Consider the following 26,416-nt stretch of genomic DNA (forward strand, 5'->3'; position numbering starts at 1 on the left):
GAAAACCCCAGTTTACAGACGTCGCGCAGCCGCTTTTGTTTCAACTCAGCAATAAAACGAAGGTAATTAATTAAATTTATTATTCAAAATGTCTGTCGTTTTTAGCTTAGAATCATTAATTGATGTCTCATATTTCATTAAAAAAAACTTTAAAAAATTATTTACTCACATATTCTAAACTTTTAAACAAATTATGTCACAATGGAAAAAAAATGGCGTCTGTAAAAAAGTCATGGATATCTACCTCATAACTATTGTTTAATTGTATTATTATTATTTTTTTTTTTTATATTGTTGCATTTTCTCTGATATGTCAGATGATAAAGATTCGATCCAAACAAAAAAAAATTGAAAAAAATGTTTTAAAGGGTGAATATATGAAAAAGAAAATCTCGACTACTCCATAATGTCTGCAATTTCTGCATCGCGACCCTTGTTATATTACCATGTTTCACCCATAAAATCCCCAAAAAATCCAGCTGTGCCCATTCACAGCTGTGTCCTGACACTCAGTGATAAATGCTACATGGAGTTTTTGGATCGAAACAAGGTAAGTACGCGATAATATCTCGTTAAAGTCATGGCATCTATAATTCTGCTCTCGCGTGCTTTCACCTCCAGACAGGGTTTTGCTGTTTAAAAGACATTTAAAAAAAAAAAAAAAAAAGCCCTCCTGTTTAAAATGTTTCTTCCCCCGGAAAATTTAGATTTTAAGCTTTCCAATGTTGTATCACACATGCATATCGGACAATTTTGAAATTGGGGGTCTCAGAGCGGAACTTCAAGTCACCTGAGTGTTTTCCGCCATATATATTTCACTTATTAAATACACCTATTAGCATAGGAGTTGACGAATGTGCTTACCATACATAATAATTCAAATTTAAGCCAATTAAAAACAAGAGTTGGGAAACTTAACACTTGTAAAGATGAATTAAATGTGAATTCTTTCAAATACAAACATTTGAAAGATGAAATGATTGAACTCACCAAAACGGCTGTCTCCCAAATCACTTATACAGTCTATCTGTGCATTTCAGCGGGGTTCGCCCCTGCCAATTCACCACAGAGGGCCATATTTTGGGTTAAAACGCCAAATTTATGTTTTGCCTGAGAATGTGGATTCCACCCCAATACTCAGTGTCTTTGTGCCCAAAAATAGTGAACTTCAGTCCACACGTTCATTCAGTTTATTTGTGCATTGCAGCTCAATAAATGACAATAAATGCCACAAGCCACCTCAAGAGTGCCACATTTCGGGCTAAAAAAGATAAAAATTAAGTTTTGCCTGACAAGTGGATTTCACCAGGGGTGAAAGTGGGCCGGAATGGTTCAGAACACCGTTCCTGTAAGATATTTGACGTCGGAACGGGGCGGAATGGTGCTTTGATCCCGAAAATATGACGGCAACTGTCAAAACCCCATGCTAAAACAACCTTCTTGGCTGCCTGTATGGCAGCCAAGAAGGAAAACAACCCACTAACATCAGATATACAGTATATATACAAGTGTTAACAACAAGCATAATAAAGTGCTTGTGTAGCGTCAGCCGTTTCCTCTGATATTTATTATCTATTTAATCCACAGATGGTACAGAGCTCTCCACAGCTGCAGCAGTTATCGGAGTCTGACGAGACCAGGTACGAGCAGTAGTGTCGATATGTGCATGGACTCAGTTGTCCGTTCAATTGGCTGACATACTGACATGTGATTAGCAAAGATAGTTTTGCCCCTATCCTCCCGATTAGCCACTCTGAGCCTGGTTGTCAAGGTGCTTGGTTGTCATGCTCACTATAACTCGACCACCAGAGGGCGGTAATGTGCAGCATCGCTATTTAAACAATAAGTTCTGTAAAGTGTCACTTTAAGGTAAGGGATATTTTAAACTATTTTCAGCTTTTATGCAATTGATAGTTAGTAACTTAATAACCTAAGTTATCAATATAAAGAATGAGGATATGAATAGTTTTGAGGCACATTACTTAGCTTATCAGTTGCTAAACACGAGTCACAGTCACAACGTGGACGTGTTGTGACACTAGAGTTCAAAGGATTTTTATTGTCACTGTACCAGTGAAATTGCTTTCCATCACCTCTCAGTTGTGTACATGTTATAAATAGAATTTCAAAAATAAAAATGGTAAATGGAGAGTCAATGGGCACACCAAAGTTGCATATTTGGAGAGAGCAGACGCGAAGTGTGTTATCGCTATGTTTCAGACAGTGAATAGACAGTTCTGGGCTCAGTATAAATGGGTGCTGAAAACCTTTAAATGTCTTCTGCCTTGAGTACAATGATTTTTTTTTTAAACACAATAACCTGAAAATTGGATGTATTATATTCTGTTGAAGCAACATTGTAAACCTGTTCTGATTTAATGATAACTTTATTCTTGTTAATGTTCCTTATTTATTAGGTTCAATACTTAAAAAAATGTTTTAAAAGGGTTGAAAATAAAGATGTTAAATCTAACTGAACTATTAAGCTCTCCTGTAATAAGTGACTATTTTAACACTTGATGGGAAGATATTAATGAAAGAGTAAAAATTGTGACAACCAACCTACTGCAATTTGATTGCTCCATGAACTCACTCGGTGGTCAAAGTGTACAACAGTTTTATGAAGTTTACATGATTAAACATACATTATCCAAGAAATCTCTAAGTAGTGGCCAGATGTGCAATAACATGACAACAAAATACTTTGGAACATCTGTGAAATTCTCACATTTTAAGTATATATTCGGTGGGTGCACCCGACAGTACTTATAAATGTGATGTGGGTCAACATGTTGCTATGACTACAGGCTTATATACATGTATAACCCAATATGGGCACTTGCACATCACATTCGCCCAGTGGCACTTCTGGGAGTTTAAGAGCCCCCCGCCCATCTCTCCTTCTGTTAAAACACACATACAAACAAAGCTCACACTTCTGTGTTAACGCGTGTGACACTAAATGTAGTTGAAACAATCAGTGCTTTGTCCTCAAACCCCTTATATGGCACTCATAAAAACATATGTTTAATACACATATAAATATGCATTTGCTATTCAGCACAAGTTATGGACTCAAGTCGCCGAGTGATATAATGTTCATCTTATTAAATGTTACTAATATAAAGGCTGGTTTTACAAAGCTGAGTTGTGTAGGAGAAATAATGATCAGGTTTCCCCCCCCAGTCTCACTGAAGTATAATCTCATTTTACAAAATACTGTAAACAGGAAACCTTTATATTTACATGAACACTACGTAAAAAGCATGTTTGTGAAACCAGCCCTGATGAGTTCTTTCTATAAGTGAGCTGCGATGTAGGAGGACAGTCTGCAGGAAACGGTGTGGTCACTAAAATCCTGCTTTTACAGGCACAAAGCATTCAGTCATTCAACCGTTTGACAGTTTGCCATAATGCACAATGTGATGAGATCGGTAAGGACCTTGAGTTTGATCACTCGGGTTTGATGACCATAAAAGGTCAAAATGTTGAAACTCTCTGAGCAAATACTTATTGGACCGTAGCTGTGAAGTTGAACAACAAGAAGAAATGTTGGCGTTTGGATTGTTTGTCGTGGAGATGTCTGGATTGTTGGATCTATTCAGCATGTCCACACCTGGTAAGAAAGACAGGAAAGTTTAAATTAACCCTTGATTGGCTGCCAGAGAATGCGCTAGACATCCAATCCATTTTGACAGTGAGGGTTCATTTACTCCTCCCAGTCCTAGATGTCCAGTCCTTTTTGGTAGGGAGTGTTCATTTGCCCTCTCCCACTAGGGCGTAGTTTTGGTCTCAAAATTGGTAGGGCCGATATTACCATAATGCACATAATGCAAAAAAATGATCCAAATAAGGGGACGGCGAGCTTGACTTCGTTGTTCCTTGTGGAGGCTAGCCTGACCGCAGTGGTTTTGCAAGTTAGCAAGTTTAATGTTATGCTAACTCTGATGCAGGTTGGACTTTCAGTAACAAAATTAGTGGTGTTTCCCCACACTTCCACAATATTAACATCTTTTTACTAGGGCTGTCAAAATTATCGCGTTAACGCGCGCTAATTAATTTTTTAAATTAATCACGTTAAAATATTTGACGCAATTAACGCACATGTCCCGCTCAGAAAGTATTCTCCCTTTTGGTAAGTTTTACAGCAAGGCTTTTTGTGCTGTCCAACAGCGAACTCTTGTGGTCGCTTTGCGACATGGTTTATTGTTTTCAGTCCAGTTCAATATGGCTGCACGACGTCTCGGGCTGATAATGTTGTGCTTATATGATCCTTGGACAAGATTTGTCCATAAGTATGGTTGTTGTAAAGAATGTACATATTATGTTAGTAAGCGAAATGTTATATTTTTTGTATGAGACGCTTTTTGTTTATGTTTAGTGAACCTGTATAGCATGCTAAGCTAACGTTGTTGCTAATGCAATGCTTGTGTACTTTTTTTTTTGTAGTTTTACGACGGTCTAAAGAGGACAATGGTTTGAGGCCATTTTATTAATAAATCAGATGAAAAAGGAAAAAGTTCTAATTATTAAGGCGTCGTTCACTAGCTGTCTAGCTTTGGAAAAAGTAGACGCTTCGGAGTGAGGACAGCATAGACAGATTTAAATGACAGTAGAGTGAAATGCCCACTACAGTCCTTATGTACCGTATGTTGAATGTATATATCCATCTTGTGTCTTATCTTTCCATTCCAACAATTTATTTTACAGTATATATATATAATTTACAGAAAAATATGGCATATGTTATAGATGGTTTGAATTGCGATTAATTGCGATTAATCGCGATTAATTAATTTTTAAGCTGTAATTAACTCGATTAAAAATTTTAATCGTTTGACAGCCCTACTTTTTACATGACTTAGAGTGGCTGCTGCTGCCCCTCCCCCAAAAAATCTAATATCCCTCCTCTCCGAAGGGGGCCGGAGTAGGCGGCATGTTGTCGACATGAGTCTGTTGGTGCCGTGTGAGTATGTGTCTCTTTGTGGCGTGATGGGGGGGGGTTCTTCAACTCATCAGCCAACCAAACGTTCGTTTGAGGGGGGGACGGGGGGGGGTGGACCAGCACATTCAGGAAGTGAAAAGGGATAAATGTGAGTCTGAATATAATGGAAACAATTCACTTAATAATGGTAGGGTCTATTCTACCATTACAGCATATGGGAAGACAATCTAAATTACCTGTATAACTGAATTCTTTATATAATGCAAATCAGGTTACTTAAAAGATGGTGGGGACAATTTGAGCATCCTGCAAAGTTGGTAGTGTTATGTGACTTTTGTCCCTACCGTCCCTACGCAAACCTACGCCCTTTCTCTCCCAATCAAAATGAATTGAACGCCTAGCACTGTCAAAGGCACTGAAAGATGAGCATTCACAGCCGGTCCTCTCAGATGATATGGACTGGACAGCTACAACTGACAAAGGCAGGCTTGAGTTAATAGCAAGATTCTCAGTAAATATACTACTTGTTTTTATGAACATTTAATTTTTTAAAATTTATTTATTTAAAAAGAATTTATGTGAAAAAAAAAAATGCATGGGGCTTTGCTGTGCTGTTCAGTAAAACACCTGCTGGTCAATTCCCGTTGATATGGGATTACTTCCTGTTGATCTGGGGGCATTTTCAGGTTACTTCTTGTTGATATCGGGTCACTTGCTACCGATTTTAAGGCATTTCCAAGTCACTTCCTTTTGATATCGGGTCACTTACAATTTATTTGTACTTATAGAAAATAGCAAATGTTATATATTGTGGCCTACGAGTCACAAAAGTTGATCTGATTTGGATGAGGCTTTTTTATTATTATTTTTTTAATGAAAAAAAAATAGTCACTATCACTTTAAGGAGTAAAAATGGGTGTTTTGGGTGTGAATTTTTTAATTAGTTTAATTAATAATCGCTCTTGTTACTAATCTTATTTTAACAAAGGAGAACAACACCATCGTCCTTGACTCAAGCGCTACGCTACCTTCACTGTGCTGTCCACCGCTCCAGAGAATAGGCGACCTCGGGACACAGCCAGAGCTGTGACGCTGCCCTGATGTCTGAGCAGGGTCTGGGTGCAGATCATGTTGTCCATGCTCCACACCTGAAAACAGACAAGCCCTAAGTTAATCACCGGGTCTCACCACCACACATAATCATCTTTACATACCCTGAGAGAACGGTCATAGGAGGCACTGAACACTTTGGTCTGGTCAGGTGTGGAGATGACGGCAAGAGCATAAACGGTCCCCACGTGACCGGTCAGTGTGCGCACTTGCTCTTTGGACTCAATGTCCCAAACCTGGACGAAAAACATAACATCTCACTCTCAAACGCAATATCACAACACACGTCACAGCGATTTTGGCAGTACAAGAAAAGACGATTCAGTGTTTTTGTGTGTGAGGAGGGTCTTACATGAATGAGATTTTCATAGGTGCCACAAACAATGTGATGATTGGTGACGGCGATAGAGTAGACACTACCCCCGCTTGTCTGCAACACGTGAACGCATTCTAAGGAACGGATGTCCCAAATCTGCCAAGTGTAGAAAGAAGAGGTCAGGAGAAGAGCAGCACGAATCTCCCGTTTGTTTTGATCCTTCATCAGTCATATGGAGACAATGTTATGTGAGGTGGCAGATGTTCTGCTTGAAGGTCTGCATTGCAACTCCTGTTCTTGTGCCAGGATGTTAACTGTCTCTGAAGCCATATGGGATCTATTTAATGATTTACACTGCTGCCCAAAAGTATTGGCACCCCTGCAATTCTGTCAGATAATGTTCAATTTCTCTCGGAAAATGACTGCAATGGCGTACCGCACGCAGGCCATTTTTAGACCGTGACGTCGCATCGCAAAGCGGAAGTAAAGCCGAAGTGGGACATTATAGACCCGCCCTCGCATAGACACGACGTAATTTGTGCTACTTTTCTCCGGTAATCTTTTTCGAAAAAGAACATGCTGATCACGCATTGCTTTTTTGGAACTTGTAGAAACGACTCGAGACATTACGACACATGAAGGATGTTTTCTTCATACGTTTCCGGAAACCAAAAACTCGGGAGGAAAAAATGTGAAGACCGAATCAACTTGCGCGGACTTTTAACACCACCTCGGTGAATCCATTCACATTTCATATGCAGTAAACATTATGTTGGGTTGGCATGGTCTTTCAGAGGACAAAGAGGTAAGCCATTTTTATATTTTTAACTTATTTTTTTAGCGTAACGTTGTGCTGTACTGCTTCTGTCTGACAATGAATGACCTGAAAAGAATTACAATGGTATCTGACTGCCACTGTTACCGTTTCTTTAGCTACACAGAGCTAACTAAATTACCCCCAAGAACGGTAAGACGTAGGACAACCAGAGGATATATAAGAAAGACGGGGCTGATGGTAAAGGATAGCTTGTTGAAACAGGAGAATGTCATTGTCAGTCACGTCGATAAAAAAGCTAAAGCTATGCTTAGGTCAGCTCGTTTTTTTCGTCTTTTTCACCCTTTGACACTAAAGCAATCTCTTTAACTGAACATTTTTATGTTCTTCCACATCTTTGCCAGTCAATTTGGCACCAGGCACATCATTTTCGGAGAGAATTGGTAGGTTTAGCTCTGTAAACATCTCCTTGGTACACGATTTCCATTCATTTCCTATTAGGGACAAAGGGTGGCTAGTCCCTACTTAGCAACAGTAGCTAATGCCATGAATATTAATGAACGGAAGTGACGTGTTGCTTGCAGTACGCCATTACAAATGCTTTGGTAGTAGTATCTTCATTTATTTTGCTTGCAATGAATAATTATCATTGTACACAAAACTCCAAAAATGGGCTGGACAAAAGTATTGACACCCTTTAAAAAAATTATGTGATGCTTCTCTAATTTGTGTAATTAACAGCACCTATTACTTCCCTACTTTCTCAAGGCAATCTCAAGGCTATAAGTCTATCTCCAATGACCTGAATATTCTTTTGTCTACCGTGCTCAGTGTCATCAATAAGTGTAAAGCCCATGGCACTGTGGCTAACCTCCCTAAATGTGGATGGAAAAGAAAAATTGCCGAGAGATTTCAACGGGATAAAAAAAAAAAAAAAAAAAAACGTCAAAAGCCAGGCTGGATTTTGCCAAAACTTAACTGAGAAAGCCAAAAACGTTTTGGAAGAATATTCTCTGGTCAGATGAAACAAAAGTAGTTTTTGGGGAAAATGCATCAACATAAGAGTTTACAGGAAAATAAACAAGGCCTTCAAAGAAAAGAACTCTGTCCGCACAGTCAGACATGGCGGAGGTTCCCTGATGTTTTGGCCTGCTCTGCTTCCTCTGGCACCGGCTGCTTGACCGTGTGCATGGCATAATGAAGTTTGAAGACTACCGACAAATTTTGCAGCATAATGTAGGGCCAAGTTTGAGAAAGCTGGGTCTCCCAGCAGGACAATTACCCGAAACACACTTCAAAAAGACCTAGAACATGGTTTGAGAGAAAGCACTGGAAACTTCTAAAGTGGCCAGCAGTGAGTCCAGACCTGAATCGCATAGAACACCTGTGGAGAGATCTGAAAATTGCAGTTTGGAGAAGGCATCCTTTAAATCTCAGAGACCTGGAGCAGTTGGCCAATGAAGAATGGTCTAAAATTCCAGCAGAGCATTGTAAGAAACTTATTGATGGATACCGCAAGCTGTTGTTTGCAGTTATGAATATGGTCTTCTGTTGTTTCTTACTTTTATGTTGGAGTGTGTGCGAACAGCTGAGCTCCCGAGTGACGAGTGGTCAAGATGGATTTATTATTATTTTGTGAATAAATGTGCATAAGTGGAAGCTTCTCCCATTTTTGTTACTTTTATGCACGCATCCTACTTACCACGCGTTACAAGTTGCAGTAGGAAAGGAGGAGTAGGTAGAAGCTTGCGGTCGTGTGCAAATGAGCAAGGTACTGCTCGTGTCGCGTTCACGAATATCTCAGATTTTTAGCCATCAGCCATCTTCCTGTCCGCGAAAATGTGGACCCTAGCACGTCTACTGTATATCATTTGAAAAGAGTCGTCAAGTGTCAATATACACGGAAGTGTCCTTTCCATTTCATCCATATGTGAGACTGTCAATCCTCCCCCTGTGTTTTATTCCAAGTCATTGTTGAGGACAGCAAGGATGGCTAAAAATCCGAGCAGTTCTTGAAACTTGACGCGAGCAGTTGCATTTCCTCTCGTTTCAATACAAGTCGATTGACTATTTGGTTCGCCTCCATGAAAACACGGAAAGAAAAAAGGCAACTTTTTTTAGAAACACTACAAAGGTAAATGAGAAAGTCCTCAAAGCCAGTTACCTTGTTGCTAAACTCCTGCTAAACTGTTGCTGAATACAAAAAGAGACAAAACTACATGCCTGCAAAGCCATTGTCAGAGAGATGCTTGCCCCTGATGCGATTAAAGACATTTCTAAAGTCCCCCGTCTGACAATTCTGAGCTTTTCAAGCCTAATTGCTATAAAAAAAATAAAAACACAAAGACTAAGCGCTGTTGACGAAGATTCCTGCCAGGATATTGGCTTTGTGTTCATCCATACAGACTCAAGTGTCACACTGGTAAGTATAAATATTAAGAAATTATTGTATAATTAAATATACTGTGCATAAAGTAATTTTGGACCATTTTTGGTTTGTGGTGTGTCGCGAGATTTTTTCCAATGTAAAAATGTGCCTTGACACAGAAAAGGTTGAAAAACACTGGTCTAAAGGTTCTGCTACCAGGTATTAGGCTGAGTGTGCCATTACATTTGTCCGGAGTTTCATGTAAAATGATCATGATTTAATTTTTTTTCCATTCTCTCGTGTTTTTTTATTGCAAGCAAAATAAAGATATTACTACCAAAGCATTGGCAATTGGAATCATTTTCTGGGAGAAATTGAGCATGATCTGACAGAATTGCATGGGGTGCCAATACGTTTGGCCAGCAGTGTAAGGCTATACTGTAATAAAATTGACTTGGCTTTGACTTAAAGAACAATATTTGTCCAGTCTTGGTGTAATCTTATCCCCTCTTTACCTTGATGGTCTGATATGATCCGCTGTACAGGTGGTTCTGGGACGCCACCAGTGCTCTGACCCAGTGATTCAGCCCGGTTAACTCTTTCTTCAGCTTCAACTCAGTCCCCACAATATCCCAGACCTACAGAAAAACGTAACACAACATTAGGTACCGTAGATCACTATAAATTACATCCATTACTGTAGCACTTCGACTTATAAGTGCCCCCAATTATTATTTTCTAGTTACAAGCTGCCAGTTGCTCAAAACCTCTCCCCCTACCTGTGCTGTCAGCGCTCAAATACAAAGTAACAACTTCACAAAGGAACAAACTCTTTTCGTGGACTAATCCATCCACTACCGTAATTTTCGGACTATAAGCCGCTACTTTTTCCTTCACTTTGAATCCTGTGGCTTGTAGTCCAATGCGGCTTATTTGTTGATTTATTTGGGTTAATAGGTTACACTTTATTTGACAGCGGCATCATAAGACAGTCATAATTGTGACATGACACTATCATGGGCATTAATGAATGCTTATGACAGATGTCATTAGGTGTCATCTGGCAAATTATGTATCTAACTCCGTTTATGTCCACGTCGGATCTTTTACATCCGTTCAAAAGTGAGCCAATTTGCCCAATAACACTAAATGACATCTGTTATAAGCACTCTTTAATGCTCATGACAGTGTCATGTCATAATTATGATTGTCTAATGAGTCTTATGGCGCCACTGTCAAATAAAGTGTTACCAAACACCATAACCAGCAATTAATGAAACAAATGGAACAGTAACTGAAGAAATAATTAGCACATAACATGAATTTTGATTTTTATTTACATCTGTAGTGCTGCAATGCATGCTAGGAGGCATGTTGGAAGACAACTGTTGACAGCAGGTGGCAGCAGAGGTTGATTGTCTACCCCAAGGAAGCAGTTATGGCCAAATGAAGCTTCTTGAAGCAATGAAGCTTTGCTTCATGGTGGTTCATTTGGTCTTATGACAGTCGTATGATGCCACAGTCAAATAAAGTGTTACCGGTTAATATGTTTTGGCGTAAATATCCCATAATACAGTGAGGACCGCTGCGGCTTATAGTTCAGTGCGGCTTATTTATGAACAAATGTCGTTTTCATGTCAAATTTGGTGGGTGGCGGCTTATAGTCAGGTGCACCTTAAAGAGCGAAAATTACAGTAATTGGTTTCTAGCTATTTTGGAAAAAAAACATAAAAAAAAACTTTTTTCAATCATCCTCAATACAAAACTTTAATTCATAAAATTCTTTTATCGCCTCAGGCCTATGTGTAGTTCTTTGAATATAATGTATGCAGTCTACTGAACCAGTACAGTTGATAAAGGCAATAAGTCAACGGAAAAAAGTTTAAAATAATTTCTAAGCTGTCCACAAAAACACAGAAGCAGCTAAATGTGAGAAAAAGTAGAGAAAAATGCAAAGAATAAAACGACTATGGACAGTTATAGGCAAGTAAAAAAAAAGGAAAAGAAAATAAAGCATTGGGGCAATGCACACCTCTGCTTCCTTCCCTGTAACCATGGAAACAGATTTTGCAACATCCATGTATTTATAGTCATTGCAGCTTTCAGACTCACCCAATACCTTTATCTCCTCTCTCGCATTGCTTGCATTTTTTTCGAGCAAAACAACACTTACACATCGCAGAAGTCAGTTAAGTGGATGAAATTAAAATTAAAAACGCAACAGATTATATAAATGCTGGTGGACCAATTGATGTACCTTAATTGCCTTGAGAGAGCCACTGAATAACATGTTGTGGGATGAAACCAGTGTACAAACGGGGTTGTCATGGGCACGAATGGTGTTGACTTTTTGAAGAGTCTGGATGTCCCACACCTACAAAGAGCACACAACACAAGCACATTTTTAGGACAGCGGACATGTACAACTTAATGTTATATAAGCGCAAACAATTGAGACAAATGCGCCTTACGATGATGGTGCAGTCTGCAGAGCCGCTGTAGAGACGGTTTCTATGGAAACAGATATTTACTGTCAATTTTTGGTGAAAAAAAGCAGATTTTATATTTACGCCGTATCGCCGGCATTGGCAATCACAGCTTGTATTTCTTCACACTATATTACCCCTGGATGCAGAGCGCCAGCACGATGCCGTCGTGTCCTTCCAGGGTTTTTTGACATTTGTAGGTAGTGCACGTGTCCCATACCTGAGGGGATGCAGGTCAAAAACAAAACCTGGTGTGTGCTACTTCACCACAGCAGTAAAAGTCTCACAAATGATTTAATAATTGACTTTAAGGTTCAAATTCATCATTGCAAGTTTTAATATAAGATACTGAGGAGTACTAGAAGAGTTGCAACCCAAATGAACCAGTGAAGGGCATATTCACATTTTCAGTCATGAAAAACATTGACAATGACTAATGAAGCCATGAACAGTACATAAGTTGTTGGTCAACTTTCAAAACGCCACAAAACTCTTAATTGTAACCATTATTTTGATTCTTTAAATAGCTTTTCTAGAAAAACAAAGGCTCATGATGTTTTTAGGAACATAGCAACTTGTTACTAGTTAATTGGTAAAAACTGTATGTGTGTATGTATGTACCATTTAACCTTGTATTAAATGTATCAAATTTGACAAGCATTTCTGGACCTCATTGCAGTAAAGCAGTTTGTTTAAAACCTTATCATGTTCCATCTCACTTTAGTTATTTTTGCTTTACAAGCTTAATGTATCATTGATTATACAAATTAGAGAACGTGTATGCATATTATTATTTTTTAAAATTATGTTTCAGAACCACATAAAGCTTTCAAATTGGCATGTGCCGGTATGAGATTCTGACGGTATGATAACCTTAAGCCAAAATATCACGATTTCAAGGTATTGCAATTACAGCTCTAAAATGTGTTACTTAAAAATTGATTTAAAAAAAGACTTTTTTCCCCCATTGAACATGTTTTTGATTTTGCAAAACATTAGCAAATTGGAACATGCGTAAAGCCACAGGTTAACATTATTATCATCAGAACTTAAATAATAATTTTCCATAAGAAGCACATGTGTGTGACTCGTATAATGTTTACATTATATACACACTGTCTTTTAACACAAACAGTCGCCAGAGAGAAAAAAAACACCATGGTTTTACCACCGCTAGACACACTAAAGACTAGGGGAGTTAAAAAAAAAAAAAAAAAAAAAAAAAAACGATTATTACATGCATCGCGATTCGACACGTGACGATTCGATTACGATTCATAAAGGTTGAAAAACTATGTTTTTCCCTCATAAATTTACGGCAGCAGCTCGTAGCAGAACAAAATTCAAGACACGTCTGCCGCGAGGCACCGTTAACAGGCGCACGCACGTTATGATGGATGCCGCTGCTTACTGAGAGAGAGATTTACTCCTTTTTAAAAGACTGGAAAATAAATTTGTGTATGAGGCAGGACCAGAAGCGCAACCTGGTGGTCGCCCTTTTGTGTGCAAGTTATTTTTTTAGAGCAAGAGGGGAAGAGAGATAGTTCGTTTCTCCTTGTCATTTAGATGTCCAGCAGGCATTTCAATTGAAAAATGTCCTGAGTGTGTCGCTAAGACCCATGTGCATCTAAAAGAGGTGAGTACACGAACCCTCTTGTACTGTTTAGCCTTTTTTGCTGTTGTTTTCTGAACTGTTAATAGTTAGCGCCGAGCGCTAAGCTAATTAGCTAATTCGCTAACGTGTTTTACATATGCAGAACGTGTAAAACCACGATTAAGTACAGCAGTAACACTACAAACATGCGAAATAGTACAGAATTCCATGAAAGTATATCGGTTAAAAGAAGTCCTATTTCTAAAGACACTTCGTTTCCAGAAAATGTGGAATTCATATGGTTGAGAGAAATAAGTACTCTATAGACCCTACTCACGTGACGTCACAGCCACGCCCCCGCGCCATGATGTCCGCATACTCGCCATAGAAATGCATTAGCGCTTCGTAAATTCTTCCTATTATTGCACGTTTTACTGCTCGTCAACATTAATACTCAAAATGGTGAAGTCGTGTGTGGCGGTCGGTTGCAAAAACAGAGAAGATAGACGGAGAGACTTGAATTTTTACCGTATTCCGAGAGACACGAAGAGGAGGCCGCGATTGACTGCTGCAATTCGACGAGACAACTGGGCTCCAAACGACTACCACAGATTATGTAGTAGTCATTTTATATCTGGTAAGATGCATTTAATATATATTTAGAGGGTTTCGGGCTGACAACCACAATTAAGATCATTGCTAGGCTAATCGCCGACAACATACACGTATGTATGTAGTTAGTGCTATCGCTAAACCATATAAACATTAAAAGCCCTAGCTCCATTGACAAATGACATGAAATACATTAGACTTGACAGTGGATGTTAGCAAGAACAAAAGATTTTCAATTGAAAATTTCGTAACTCACCTTCCGAGCACAAGATTCCTGCCGAATTTTCGTGTACGAGGACGTGTTTCACCTAACCAGCAACGTAGCATTTATAAGCCTCCAAGCTCTTAAAGTTTTTCAAACTTTCGTGAGAATAGGCTGATTTTGTGTGGGTATCAGATGTCAGGCGAAGCCAGCGGGTCGAAAAACATCGATTTAGGCATCAAATACGGATCTGGCGAATGGATAAACTGAAGCTTTTCCACGTAACGCCTTTTATGCAACGGATCCAATGAGTTTACAGCGTCAGATAACACCGGGGCTTCCATGAATTGCTCTATAACTTGCTCGACTAATAGAAAACAATGGGAATAGGTCTGAAAAAGAGGTACAATATGGCGGCCGGAAACAGCGACACGCCCATTTTGTGACGTAGGTGAGTAGGGTCTATTGAAAATGGTTAATGTTTTTGCACTTTCTTGTAAAAAATAAATAAAAAATTAGCTTAAGGGCAGCTTTTTGTTTTATGGGCAAGTTTCCATCGTTCCTGTTGAATCATTACGATATTTTAAATTAATAATGGACATAAATTTGCTTGGCTACTGTATTAAGTAGCAATGTACAATGCATCGATAATCGTGATAATCGCAATCATCATCAAGACCGCGATCATCGTTTAATAATCGGATCGCAACACCCTGAATCGTAATCGAATCGAATCGTGTTTACTAACCATTAATTTTGTATAAATGCGAAATCCTATTGGAGGTATTGCCTCCTCAGCAGCCACCTTTCGCAAACATGTTTTAAATGTCGGTCGCCCCTCCTCCTCTAAGCCGCGGCCGTCTATAACTTTTCTGTAGCCGAAGTATTCCCATACCAGCGATTTCGTTTTTCTTCGATGGGGGAGGGGGTTCAGGAGTTTCACCTCCTCCAGCCATCGTGTAGCACAGCTGACTCACTGACACTGAGCAACAACTGGTGGGGGAAGGTTGACCCTTGCAGCTGCAAGGATTTCTCCCTGCATTTATGGTACATAAAAAATAGCTAATACCTTTGGGACGGTATGACGTAAAGTTTTTGCGGTTTTGAAACCGTGACGTTTTCAAACTACGGTATACCTTGAAACCGGTTATCGACACATGCCTACTTTCAAATTTTAAAAACTCTGAATTTTCTGTTCATTATTTCTGGGGTGAGGCCTTATATTAAATATTTACTGTTGGCCAATGACATAAACTGCACAGCCATGGAAAAAGTGGCTAACTGTTTGTGTGCATGTATGTTACCTTGATAGTCTTGTCTGATGAGCCAGAAAAGAGCAGGTCTCCAGTGGAGTAGACACACAGACACCAAACAGGTCCCTGATGACCAACGAATGTCCCTTTACACTTGAAAATCTGCTGAGGATCGTATGCTACAAAAAAGCAAAAATGAATTGATAAATGTTAAAGCAGTTAGAGTGACAATTTTTTAAATTAAAAAAATTAAAGGTACGTAGGCAAAGATTAAAGAACATGATACAAGGAAACAGAAAACTATTTAAGTTGTGAATAGAAAACGAAAGAAACAAAGATTCTTACAGCCCAGGATGCCCATGTTGAGTCTAGCATTTATGTGGGACAGTTCATCCTGTAGAAACACATAGTAGATATTTAAATCAGATGTGATGTTAAGCACTAATTGTGGTGTACTCTTAACAATTTATCATTTGTACTTACATTGAGCATAGAGGCGTCCCTGCGAAATTCCATAAGGTCCTCACCCAGTTTACTCTGATTCTCATCTAGCATGTCTGTAACAGCCAGGGTTTCTGAATTACAACACAAAAGCCAAAAAAAGACCAACAATTTAAAAAAAAACTCTTCTTACCGAATTTGAGCTCCAGGTTTTTTTCTAGCTGATCTAATTTCTCAGAGAGTTTGCCCAACATTGAGCGGAGGAAAGCAATGTCTTGGTCCTTCTGAGCTAAAGTCAGCTGCATTTCATGGAATCTGATGAGGTCAAAAAGTAAGACATCCAGTGAGAAGCGATGGAATTGCCAGCTTAACCACTTAAAGTACAGTTAATGTATAAAATATGACTTTTTGATAGATGTATCAAGCTGCTGCTTTGCGGGTGTTAACCTGTCATCAGTCTGCTGCAGAAACTCCTTCAGCCCTTCAAATTTACACATTTCCAGGTGTGTTTCATATGTATCCTGGTTACCAATAAAAGTACACCTGTTGATAACACGTAGTAAGTTAGATACAATGAAGAGTCCCCAAATACAGTCAGAATAAGATATTTTGTGCAGAACTGACCCATATTTTGAGTGAGGACATTTGATGTGTTCGCATTCTTTGAGGTGCGCCTCCAGGTTCATTGTGAGCAGCGGGGGGCAGGAGGGGTTGTTAGGGCACCGGACAGGCCTGTAGTCACAACTGGTTTCGTGTTCTCTGCACAGTTAAATTATGCGTGACAGAAAGGTGGAGAACTGAAAACAGAGCCTCTTCAAAATTGCATGTTGTACTACTTCAGTTTCATGTATTTCGTACTTGCGTGCAGATAGTTTGATAGTGAACGGGCAACCCACTGGGTCCACCTCATGTGCCCCGGGCTTCCCCGCCGCAGTGGCGTTGGAGGCCCCGCCAGCACCTGCACCAGTGACAGTGGCCCTGCAGCCGTATTTACAGTGTATGAAAAGCTCTCCAATCTGCTCAGCAACCGCAATGTTGTTCACTACAACTGTCAGCTTCGCTGCATCCACTGGACACTTGTCTGTTAGGGGTCCAAAACATTAAGATTTGAACTGAAATGTACAATTGCAAGAATAAGTACTATACATGAACGTTTTGGAATAATGTGAAATTGTACATCAACTCATTGGCTACCATTGACGGTGATAGACATCCAATCCAAATGAGGTGGGAGGGCTGACAGCGAATGAACAGAAGTTCATTCTCCCTTCCAGTTCACATGGATTGGACGTCTAGTGACAAACAAAAAAGGATGAAGAGCCTCACGATTGGAAGTTTATCACACAGCACATTGCTGTTCCAATAAAAGCATGCGTCATAATTGTTTGTGTGGCAAGCAGAAAGGGTTTATCTATTGTTGTATCAGATAAAGATTCTATCATCATTCATATACTGCATGTCATATACACACAATGGTACCTCAAGATACAAAATTAATTTGTTCCACAGTGGCTTTCATTTCATGATTTCTTCGTATAATGAACCATGCATTACATGTAAAGTGCCGAAATCATTCCAAGCACTACTAAAATACCACATTAAATTTTATGATAATGGAACCCAACCAGATTGAAATAAGAGCAAAATAAATTAGAATCATTACTGTTATTTTGGTGCAAGCAACTTAAAAGTACATAGTGCTTTAGACTTTCGCAAATGAGGAACGCATTTACGCACGTGAAGAAGATACTTAGCCGAATGAATGTGAGCCTACATGTGCCTTCTGATGCTTGTAGTACATCTACAGAGGCAACAACTGTATATGGTGGAAAACACTCAGGTGACTTGAAGTTCCGCTCTGAGACCGCCTATTCGGCCAAATTTCAAAATTGTCCTATATGCATGTGTGATACATCATTGGAAAGCTTAAAATCTCAATTTTCTGGGGGTAGAACCTTTTTGAACAGGAGGGCATTTTGAAAAAAAAAAAAAAAAAACTGTAAACAGCAAAACCCTAACTGGAGGTGAGAGCACGCAAGAGCAGAATCAAAGACGCCACGATTTTAACGAGATATTATAACCTACTTACCTCTTTTCAATCCAAAAACTCCATGTAGCATGTGTCACCGAGTGTCAAGAGGCCGTATTTTTGGGGGATTTCATGAGTGAAACATGGTAATATAACAAGGGTCGCGATGCAGAAATCACAGACATCAAGGAGTGGTCGAAATTTTCTTTTTTATATATTTACCCTTTTAAACGTTTCCCCCCCCCCCCCACCCCCCCAATTTTTCTTTGTTTGGATTGATTATTTATCATCTAACATATCGGGGAAAATGCAACAGTAACAAAAAAAAAAAATACAATTAAGCGATACTTATAAGTTAGATATCCGTGACTTTTTTACAGACACCATTTTTTTCATTATGATGTAATCTGTTTAAAAGTTTAACATATGCGAGTGAATAATTTTTTAATTTCGTTTTTTTTTTTTTTTTTTAAACGAAATATTGGACATCGATTAATTATCCTAAGCTAAAAATTACAGAAAATTTGAATAATAAATATAATTATTTACCTTCTTTTTATGGCTGGGTTGAAACAAAAACGGTTGCGCGACCTGTGTAAACGGGGGTTTACAGGGTAAAAGGGACAAATTAAAAATAGTTTGGGGGCTTAATGCGGCATGAATCTGCTGTGGCAGCATGTAGACGTATTGTTCTACCAAACACAACAGTGGTTTTGGCTTAAAATACAGCAGTTTATTTTAAAGCTGGTTGCAAGAGCATAAATTGCTTTTTCAGTCTTGTCTGTGTTTTTCGCCATATGTACAATGTGTTCTATTGTTTGTTGTGTGTTTTCAGATGTAATTGGACACTTAAAGAGAGTTATGTAGTTGTTTTGGACGATGTGCAGACATTAGATGATGCGTGCTAACCGTTTGTATAGTTGTTATTGCTGTATTAGCAGCCAATTATACTCGCTAATTTACTGTGCTCTGAATATGTCTGTCATTGAGGACGACACTGATTTATTTCATTTTTAGTTTCACTCTGAAAAGTGTTTAAGTCGGTCAAAGTTCAATAAAGGCAGCAAAACACAAGGACTTCTGACATCATCCTTTCAAAGTTTAGCTCACTGTTTTAGACTTAGCACCAATGGCTTAGCAAGCACCGTACAAGCGCGTTTATGGCGTGACCTTTTAGAATTTTCTGTGAGTGGGAATTTCATATCCTTTAAAGTATGTATCATCTTTAGTAAGCTGCATATTCTTTTTTTAAATATGACGCGAGAAAGCTAAGGAAAACTTTTCGTAAAATGATTTTTTCGTGTACAGAAGCTTTTGCATCTCAAGGTACCACTGTATCACCACCAATTTATGCAGAAATCCTGGTTATCCCAAAAGGGCGACATACTTTTGCTTCCAGCTGCATGTACAGTATAAAAAAAATTGCTATCTTACTAACACTCTATTCAAGCTCACCTGAGGTCAAGGCACATCGTCTGCAGAAAGTGTGCTGGAAGAAGTAAGCACAATTTGTGAGTATTATTTTATTGAAAACGAGGTGTGCTAAAAATGTTACATACAAAAAAATACAAAAAACCCCACACAAAAATAGCATATGCTTGAGTTTACTACATATGATAATTTTAGGGTTATAAAATGCTACTTTAATAATGAAGCGGCTTATTTATGGATTTTTACGGGCTAACGAATGTCATGTTTCTTTTTTACAGTTAGCGGATATACCATTAATTTTGCTTAGTGGTCGTTAGCCTCATGGTGACATCGATATTTTTAATGATGGATGCTACAAGTATGCTACAACAAGGATGCTATGCTAGCGCCAACAGAGTTAGCAGTCTTCATTGAGAACTCAGGATTTTATTTACTTACAAGGCTCCATCGAATGGTTGGTGCCATTACAGAAGTTATTAAGGATAGCCATGAGTGGTTTTGTCAGATTAAAATGAGCGGACATCCACAGTGTGCTACAATGAATCTGATCTGCTTTCGGGATGGAGTTGAGAGCTGTTCGCCCCGAGTTACAATGGAAATTTTAAGTTGACTCCATCTGCTGAAGCTAAGAAATCAAGGTGAAATCGATATTTTTTGTTCTTTGTATTTGTAGTGACCTGTTTTTTCTTCTGTGATTTCAGACTGACTGTAAACACTACAGCAGGACTGTTACAATGTCGTACCGCAAACAACACGTCACTTCCGCTCATTAATATTCATGACATTAGCTACTGTTGCTAAGTAGGGACAAGCCACCGTTTGTCCCTAATAGGAAATGAATGGAAATCGTGTACGAAGGAGATGTTCACAGAGCTAAACCTAACCAATTCTCTCTGAAAATGATGTGCCTGGTGCCAAATTGACTGGCAAAGATGTGGAAGAACATAAAAATGTTCAGTTAAAGAGATGGCTTTAGTGTCGAAGGCTGAAAAAGACGAAAAAAAACGAGCCGACCAAAGCATAGCTTTAGCTTTTTTATCGACGCGACTGACAATGACATTCTCCTGTTTCAACAAGCTATCCTTTACCATCAGCCCTGTCTTTCTTATACATCCTCTAGTTGTCCTACGTCTCTTACCGTTCTTGTGGGTAATTTAGTTAGCTTTTTGTAGCGATCGCAAATGCTACTCAGTGACAGCCAACGAACACTTCTAATTTTTTCATTGATAACACATCTTAATCCTATAATTTATTTACACTTCCCCCTTACTAAAGTTGTTTTTTTTATATATATAACAGAAACGGTAACAGTGGCAGTCAGCTACCATTGTAATTCTTTTCAGGTCATTCATTGTCAGACAGAGGCAGTGCGGCACAACGTTACGCTAAAAAAATAAAATATAAAAATGGCTTACCTCTTTGTCCTATGAAAGACCATGCCAACCCAACATAATGTTTACTGCATATGAAACGTGAATGGATTCGCGGAGCTGGTGTTAAAGTCCACGCAAGTTGATTCGGTCTTCACATTTTTTACCTCCCGAGTTTTTGGTTTCCGGAAACGTATGAAGAAAACATCCTTCATGTGTCGTAATGTCTAGAGTCGTTTCTACAAGTTCCAAAAAAGCAATGCGTGACCGGCATGTTCGTTTTTGAAAGATTAACGGAGAAAAGTAGCACTAATTACGTTGGGTCTATGCGAGGGCGGGTATATAATGTCCCACTTTGGCTTTACTTCCGCTTTACGATGCGACGTCACGGTCTAAAAATAGCCTGCGTGCGGTACGCCATTTGGTTGGCATGACAAGGCGTGTTGATGATGATAACTTGGTCATTTTTTTTAATCAAGTAAACCTTTGTGTGCAACATCATTCTATTTAAATATCAAATGGTACAGATAGACAAATAGTTAAAAAGGTAAAGAAATGAATGCTTACTCCACAAGTGGTGATAACCGGGTCCTTGAAAACATTGCAGCACAACTGGCAGCACAGTTTTACTGACGGCTGTTCTGCAAATACCTGGGGCTCCTGAACAAACACACGAAGTTTCAGTTGTATTATAATATGTTTAAAAACTGTATTTACATCTACATATGTACGAAAGGCCTGTGTGTTGGACCCACCATGTCGTCCTCCTCTTCGTGCAGCGAGAAAGTGGAACGAAGGGACATGTTGGACTCCGAATGGAGAGATCGCACTGAGATGGCTGAATCTGACCTTCGTGGAGTTCCAATAGGTGGCTAAAGCAAATGGGCAATTGGAAACGGTCAGATGTTGAGGATTCAGATTTCCTTTGGTTTGACCTTAAAAACCTTTAAAATGGGCATTATTACAAAAATAATATATAAATAAGAGAAGATGACTGAATGAGCACCATTCCATCGTCGTCGTCCCGAGGGGAGTAGGTCAAGGTGCTAGAGGATGAGGGGGTTCTCCTATGTTGTTTGTAAGTGCTGGATGTTTCTGCTGAAAACACAGAAATAACAATTACTAGAGGTGGGAATCTTTGGGCACCTAACGATTCAATTACGATTACGATTCAGAGGCTCCGATTTGATTATAAATCGATTATTGATGCACCACAAACCCCCCCACCCCACTTTTAATTTTTTGTAAACTAGTTCCAAAATTGTTCAAAAATCCTCTCAGGCTAAACAAACTACTATTTCACTATCAAGTTAACCGTTAAAAACAGTAAATAAAATACTCAAGTCCCCATTCTGTATCGACAGCTTTAAACTACATTCAATTAATTTAATGCTGTGAATCAACCGTTAAAGTTGTTAAAATTGCTCTCCTTATTCCATAATTTCCCTTCTGTCTACTTTCGACGTGAAAGTTTTAAAACTGCTTCATCATTTAAAGATAGATTCAAGTCAAGATTTTGCCTTTTTTTTTTTTTAAAAGATAAAAAGTAATTAGGTTGCCTACAACACAGCCTTCCAGAGAAGTCTACTGCTTTAAGATGGCGCCTGTTTAATAGGCTGGGGAAAGTCTGTCATTTCGCATCTAGTTCTATGTATATGATCTAACACGGCCGTCGTCTGTCATTTCATATCTAGTTCTAGAAATATGTGATAGCTACCATAGCCGTATATTGCCGTACGTTTGTAGCAACTAGCAACTGGCCGCTAATTGTAGCGGCTGATGGCCGCAGTCAGGTATTAGTTTTTGGGTTTTTTTTATCTAGCGGCATGTGTTGAACATGATATTTACTCTCGGTCCGTTCCGCATTGCGTCCTGAAGACCGCGCTGACTGTGTTTTATTTCCGGTTTCCCTGTTATAATTCAATAATCAGAATTTGGATGTTTGTGAATCGTTCTCCAATCTTCCACGGCCGAATCGCGAATAATCTAAGAATCGGAAATTTCACATGCCTCTAATAATTACCATGAATTAGGTCAGTCAAATAAATTAAAATTTATAAATAATCTCACCTTTAGCTCCAGCAGCCACAGCTGCGAAGGTTGGCCCGAATGAAGCCTCCATACTAAACTGCAGCCAGTCAATTTCCTGAGTGGTTTCATGTTTCAAAAATATTTGTACCATTAGTCTATTTTGCATTAATGTAATTTAGCACTACACACATCTATTTGAAAATGTCAACAATCAAAACTGCATTATTACATTTGTAAATGTATTATTATTGAATACTTCCTCACTGAACTTGTAGTTTCTTACCCCAAAAACAGATTCAGCTGTCTGAGTGAAGGAGCTGAATTGTATGGTGGCTGTTTCTGTTTTACTGGATTATCTATTGTAGTGGCACGTCTGCGTCCTGTTTATTACTTGAAGCACACAAGTGTGGAAAGGACACGGCAGCAGCCGGTGGGTTGTCTAGGCCTGGGAAGTCACAAGAGAGAAAATGAAGTACAAATGTTTGCCAACTTTACCAAAATAGCAAACTGTGTATCATTTTTTGCTCATCATATTTAAATATATATATAGTACAGCATTATCTTTGTAAAAGCTTTAGGATTGAATTTGAATGTATTTTGCAGTTATACTTAACCGATTTATAGGTTTTAAATTCCAAATCATAAATTCTGTTTCAACCAATAAGCAAAAGTATTACAGGGATGGTTATTTGGGCTCATTGTTTTTTATGGCAAAGGAGGTTTTAAGGCTCAACATGTGTAGTATTTTAAACTCTTTCGGTGCCAATGACGAAGATATGACGTCCAAAAATGTGGCTCTTTCAACTTCTGCTGTGAATGAAAATGAGTTTATCACGACTTAGTTATTTGAACTGGGATTGGGCTTGTTGAACCGTCAATGACAGCCGATTAGAGAAAGAAATGAACCAGATTCTAATGCCCTATTGTAACAGAGACAGGCTGCAGGGCATAGACAAAAAGAGAAAGAAGCAAGCGAAATCCAAAATCCAGCGAGCTGAGCAACAACTAGACTAGGCTTGGCTGAAGGTATGCAAACTGTCAGCTAAAATGACAAAGGTTTCTGCAGAATCTGTCAGCAAAATCTGACCAAGGCATGGCAATAATCGCTCCGCACACGCGTCACGGGTTGTTTGCGCAACCAGGAAATTGCCGTAAAAGGGAACTCAAACCAAAAAAGGGAACCAAAAAGGTGGGCAGACACGCATAACAGAGCAAAGTTGAACACTAAGACCTTACCAATTGTCAGTAATTTTCCACAAGTTTTACCATGCTAAATCAGATGAATTCTTACAGCATACGCTCTACCACCTTATCAGCTGTCATCCTGGCAGGCAACGATTTGGAACTGCGAAATGATGTCGCGAAGGCTAGCTGACAGGCTTATTGGCTAGCTTAAGTTAGCTAATGTTTTCTACGAGCAATCACAACTATAATCAATCTCTTCACGTGCAGTAGATAGTTGACACCAGTCCGTAGCTCTCTAGAACCAATTTTGAAATGATGTCGGACCTAACATGAACATACCATTGTTATAGCAAACTGCGTCGCTCCAAGTTTGCAGGCGAAATCGTAAATTCCTTCTTTTTCCACCTCTCGCCCCTCGCTGAGCTCAGTCACACGCGCACATCCACAAGCAGCGAAGCATTATGGGATATGTAGTTGAACGCTCTACTCTTAGTTGGAGCAAAATGTCATTTTCTCTGTTTTTGGACTACACGACCCATGTCGACTTTGCGAAAACCCCATTGGACTCGGACCTGTCAGTAAAACCGATGAGGCGGCAATACTGACACGTTTTACGGGAAACCACCAGTATGGACTGAATACAAATGAATATAATAAAACACCCATGTAGCACCTTAACATTTTACTAGTCCTTCTCAAAAAATTAACATATTGTGAATTTCATTATTTTCTGTAATGTACTGATAAACATGACACTTTCATATATTTTAGATTCATTACACACAACTGAAGTAGTTCAATATTATTATTAATATTATTTAGTAGTTTAGAAGTTCAATATTATATATCAATATTATTTAATATTGAATATTTTGGCAAAAAAAAAAAAAAAAAGACAAGAAAAAACAAAAACCCCTATCTCAAAAAATGTGCATATTTCATCCGACCAATATAAAAAAGTGTTTTTTTTAATACAAAAAAAAGTCAACCTTCAATTAATTATATCAGCTATGCACTCAATACTTGGTCGGGAATCCTTTTGCAGAAATGACTACTTCAATGCGGCGTGGCATGGAGGCAATCAGCCTCTGTGGCACTGCTCAGGTGTTATGGAGGCCCAGGATGCATCGATAGCGGCCTTAAGCTCATCCACAGTGTTGGGTCTGGTGTCTCTCAACTTCCTCTTCACAATATCCAACAGATTATCTATGAGGTTCAGGTCAGGAGAGTTGGCGGCCAATTGAGCACAGTAAGGCCATGGTCAGTAACCCATTTACCAGTGGTTTTGGCACTGTGAGCAGGTGCCAGGTCGTGCTGAAAAAATGAAATCTTCATCTCCATAAAGCTTTTCAGCAGATGGAAGCATGAAGTGCTCCAAAATCTCCTGATAGCTAACTCCATTGACCCTGCCCTTGAAAAAACACAGTGCACCAACACCAGCAGCTGACATGGCACCCCAGACCATCACTGACTGTGGTCACTTGACACTGGACTTCAGGCATTTTGGCATTTCCTTCTCCCCCAGTCTTCCTCCAAACTCTGGCACCTTGATTTCCGAATGACATACAAAATTTGCTTTCATCTGAAAAAAGTACTTTGGACCACTGAGCAACAGTCCAGTGCTACTTCTCTGTAGCCCAGGTCAGGCGCTTCTGCCGCTGTTTCAGGTTCAAAAGTGGCTTGACCTGGGGAATGCGGCACCTGTAGCCCATTTCCAGCACATGCCTGTGTACGGTGGCTCTGGTTGTTTCTACTTCAGACTCAGTCCACTGTTTCTGCAGGTCCCCCAGGGTCTGGAATCGGCCCTTCTCCACACTCTTTCTCAGGGTGCGGTCACATCTCCTGGTTGTGCAGCGTTTCCTGCCACACTTTTTCCTTCCCACAGACTTCCCACTGAGGTGCCTTGATACAGCACTCTGGGAGCAGCCTATTCGCTCAGAAATTTCTTTCTGTGTCTTAGCCTCTTGCTTGAGGGTGTCACCGATGGCCTTCTGGACAGCAGTCAGGTCGGCAGTCTCGCCCATGATTGCGGTTTTGAGTAATGAATCAGGCTGGGAGTTTTTAAAAGGGGTTTTGAGTTAATTCGTTGATTCAGATGATTACGTTAGTAGCATCTTTAGAGTACCTTTTCATGATATGCAAATTTTTTGAGAGAGGGATTTTTTTTTTTTTTCCCAAAATCATCAATATTAAAACAACAAAAGGCTTGAACTACTTCAGTTGTGTGTAATTAATCCAAAATATATGAAAGTCTAATGTTTATCAGTA

General features: G+C 39.2%; 1 protein-coding gene across 3 annotated transcripts; it reads right to left on the reverse strand.

The window, feature by feature from the left end:
• Positions 1 to 2,014: 2,014 nt before the first annotated feature.
• On the reverse strand, positions 2,015 to 24,650 carry traf7 (TNF receptor-associated factor 7). 3 transcript variants are annotated; one of them, XM_057861277.1, is made up of 22 exons: positions 24,488 to 24,650; positions 23,247 to 23,408; positions 23,003 to 23,078; positions 21,939 to 22,027; positions 21,688 to 21,804; positions 21,500 to 21,592; positions 19,587 to 19,620; positions 16,961 to 17,183; positions 16,727 to 16,861; positions 16,550 to 16,645; positions 16,296 to 16,417; positions 16,145 to 16,218; positions 16,007 to 16,055; positions 15,713 to 15,840; positions 12,138 to 12,220; positions 11,986 to 12,025; positions 11,772 to 11,888; positions 10,030 to 10,152; positions 6,408 to 6,527; positions 6,160 to 6,291; positions 5,974 to 6,093; positions 2,015 to 3,616 (listed from the first exon to the last, which is right to left on the reverse strand). In XM_057861277.1, exons 3-22 carry the CDS (start codon positions 23,052 to 23,054, stop codon positions 3,602 to 3,604), a joined length of 1,962 nt encoding a protein of 653 aa, XP_057717260.1. In that variant the 5' UTR covers positions 23,055 to 23,078; positions 23,247 to 23,408; positions 24,488 to 24,650; the 3' UTR covers positions 2,015 to 3,601. The 3 variants fall into 3 exon arrangements, with proteins under 3 accessions (XP_057717260.1, XP_057717258.1, XP_057717259.1); XM_057861275.1 differs by having other exon boundaries at positions 2,017 to 3,616; positions 21,939 to 22,030; XM_057861276.1 differs by lacking the exon at positions 24,488 to 24,650 and adding an exon at positions 24,272 to 24,414 and having other exon boundaries at positions 2,017 to 3,616; positions 21,939 to 22,030.
• Positions 24,651 to 26,416: the final 1,766 nt, after the last annotated feature.

The sequence above is a fragment of the Corythoichthys intestinalis genome, chromosome 16 (assembly GCF_030265065.1).
Source record: "Corythoichthys intestinalis isolate RoL2023-P3 chromosome 16, ASM3026506v1, whole genome shotgun sequence".
Taxonomy (NCBI): Eukaryota; Metazoa; Chordata; class Actinopteri; order Syngnathiformes; family Syngnathidae; genus Corythoichthys; species Corythoichthys intestinalis.

What these genes read in the sequence shown, in the direction of transcription:
- traf7 (XM_057861275.1), bottom strand. Translation starts at nt 23,054, where the DNA reads ATGGAGGCTTCATTCGGGCCAACCTTCGCAGCTGTGGCTGCTGGAGCT. An exon ending in TGTGGCTGCTGGAGCTAAAG is followed by an intron (nt 22,031 to 23,002) that starts GTGAGATTATTT and finishes CTGTGTTTTCAG; the next exon opens with CAGAAACATCCAGCACTTAC. An exon ending in GATCATATCAGACCATCAAG is followed by an intron (nt 6,528 to 10,029) that starts GTAAAGAGGGGA and finishes TACACTTGGCAG; the next exon opens with ATTTGGGACATCCGTTCCTT.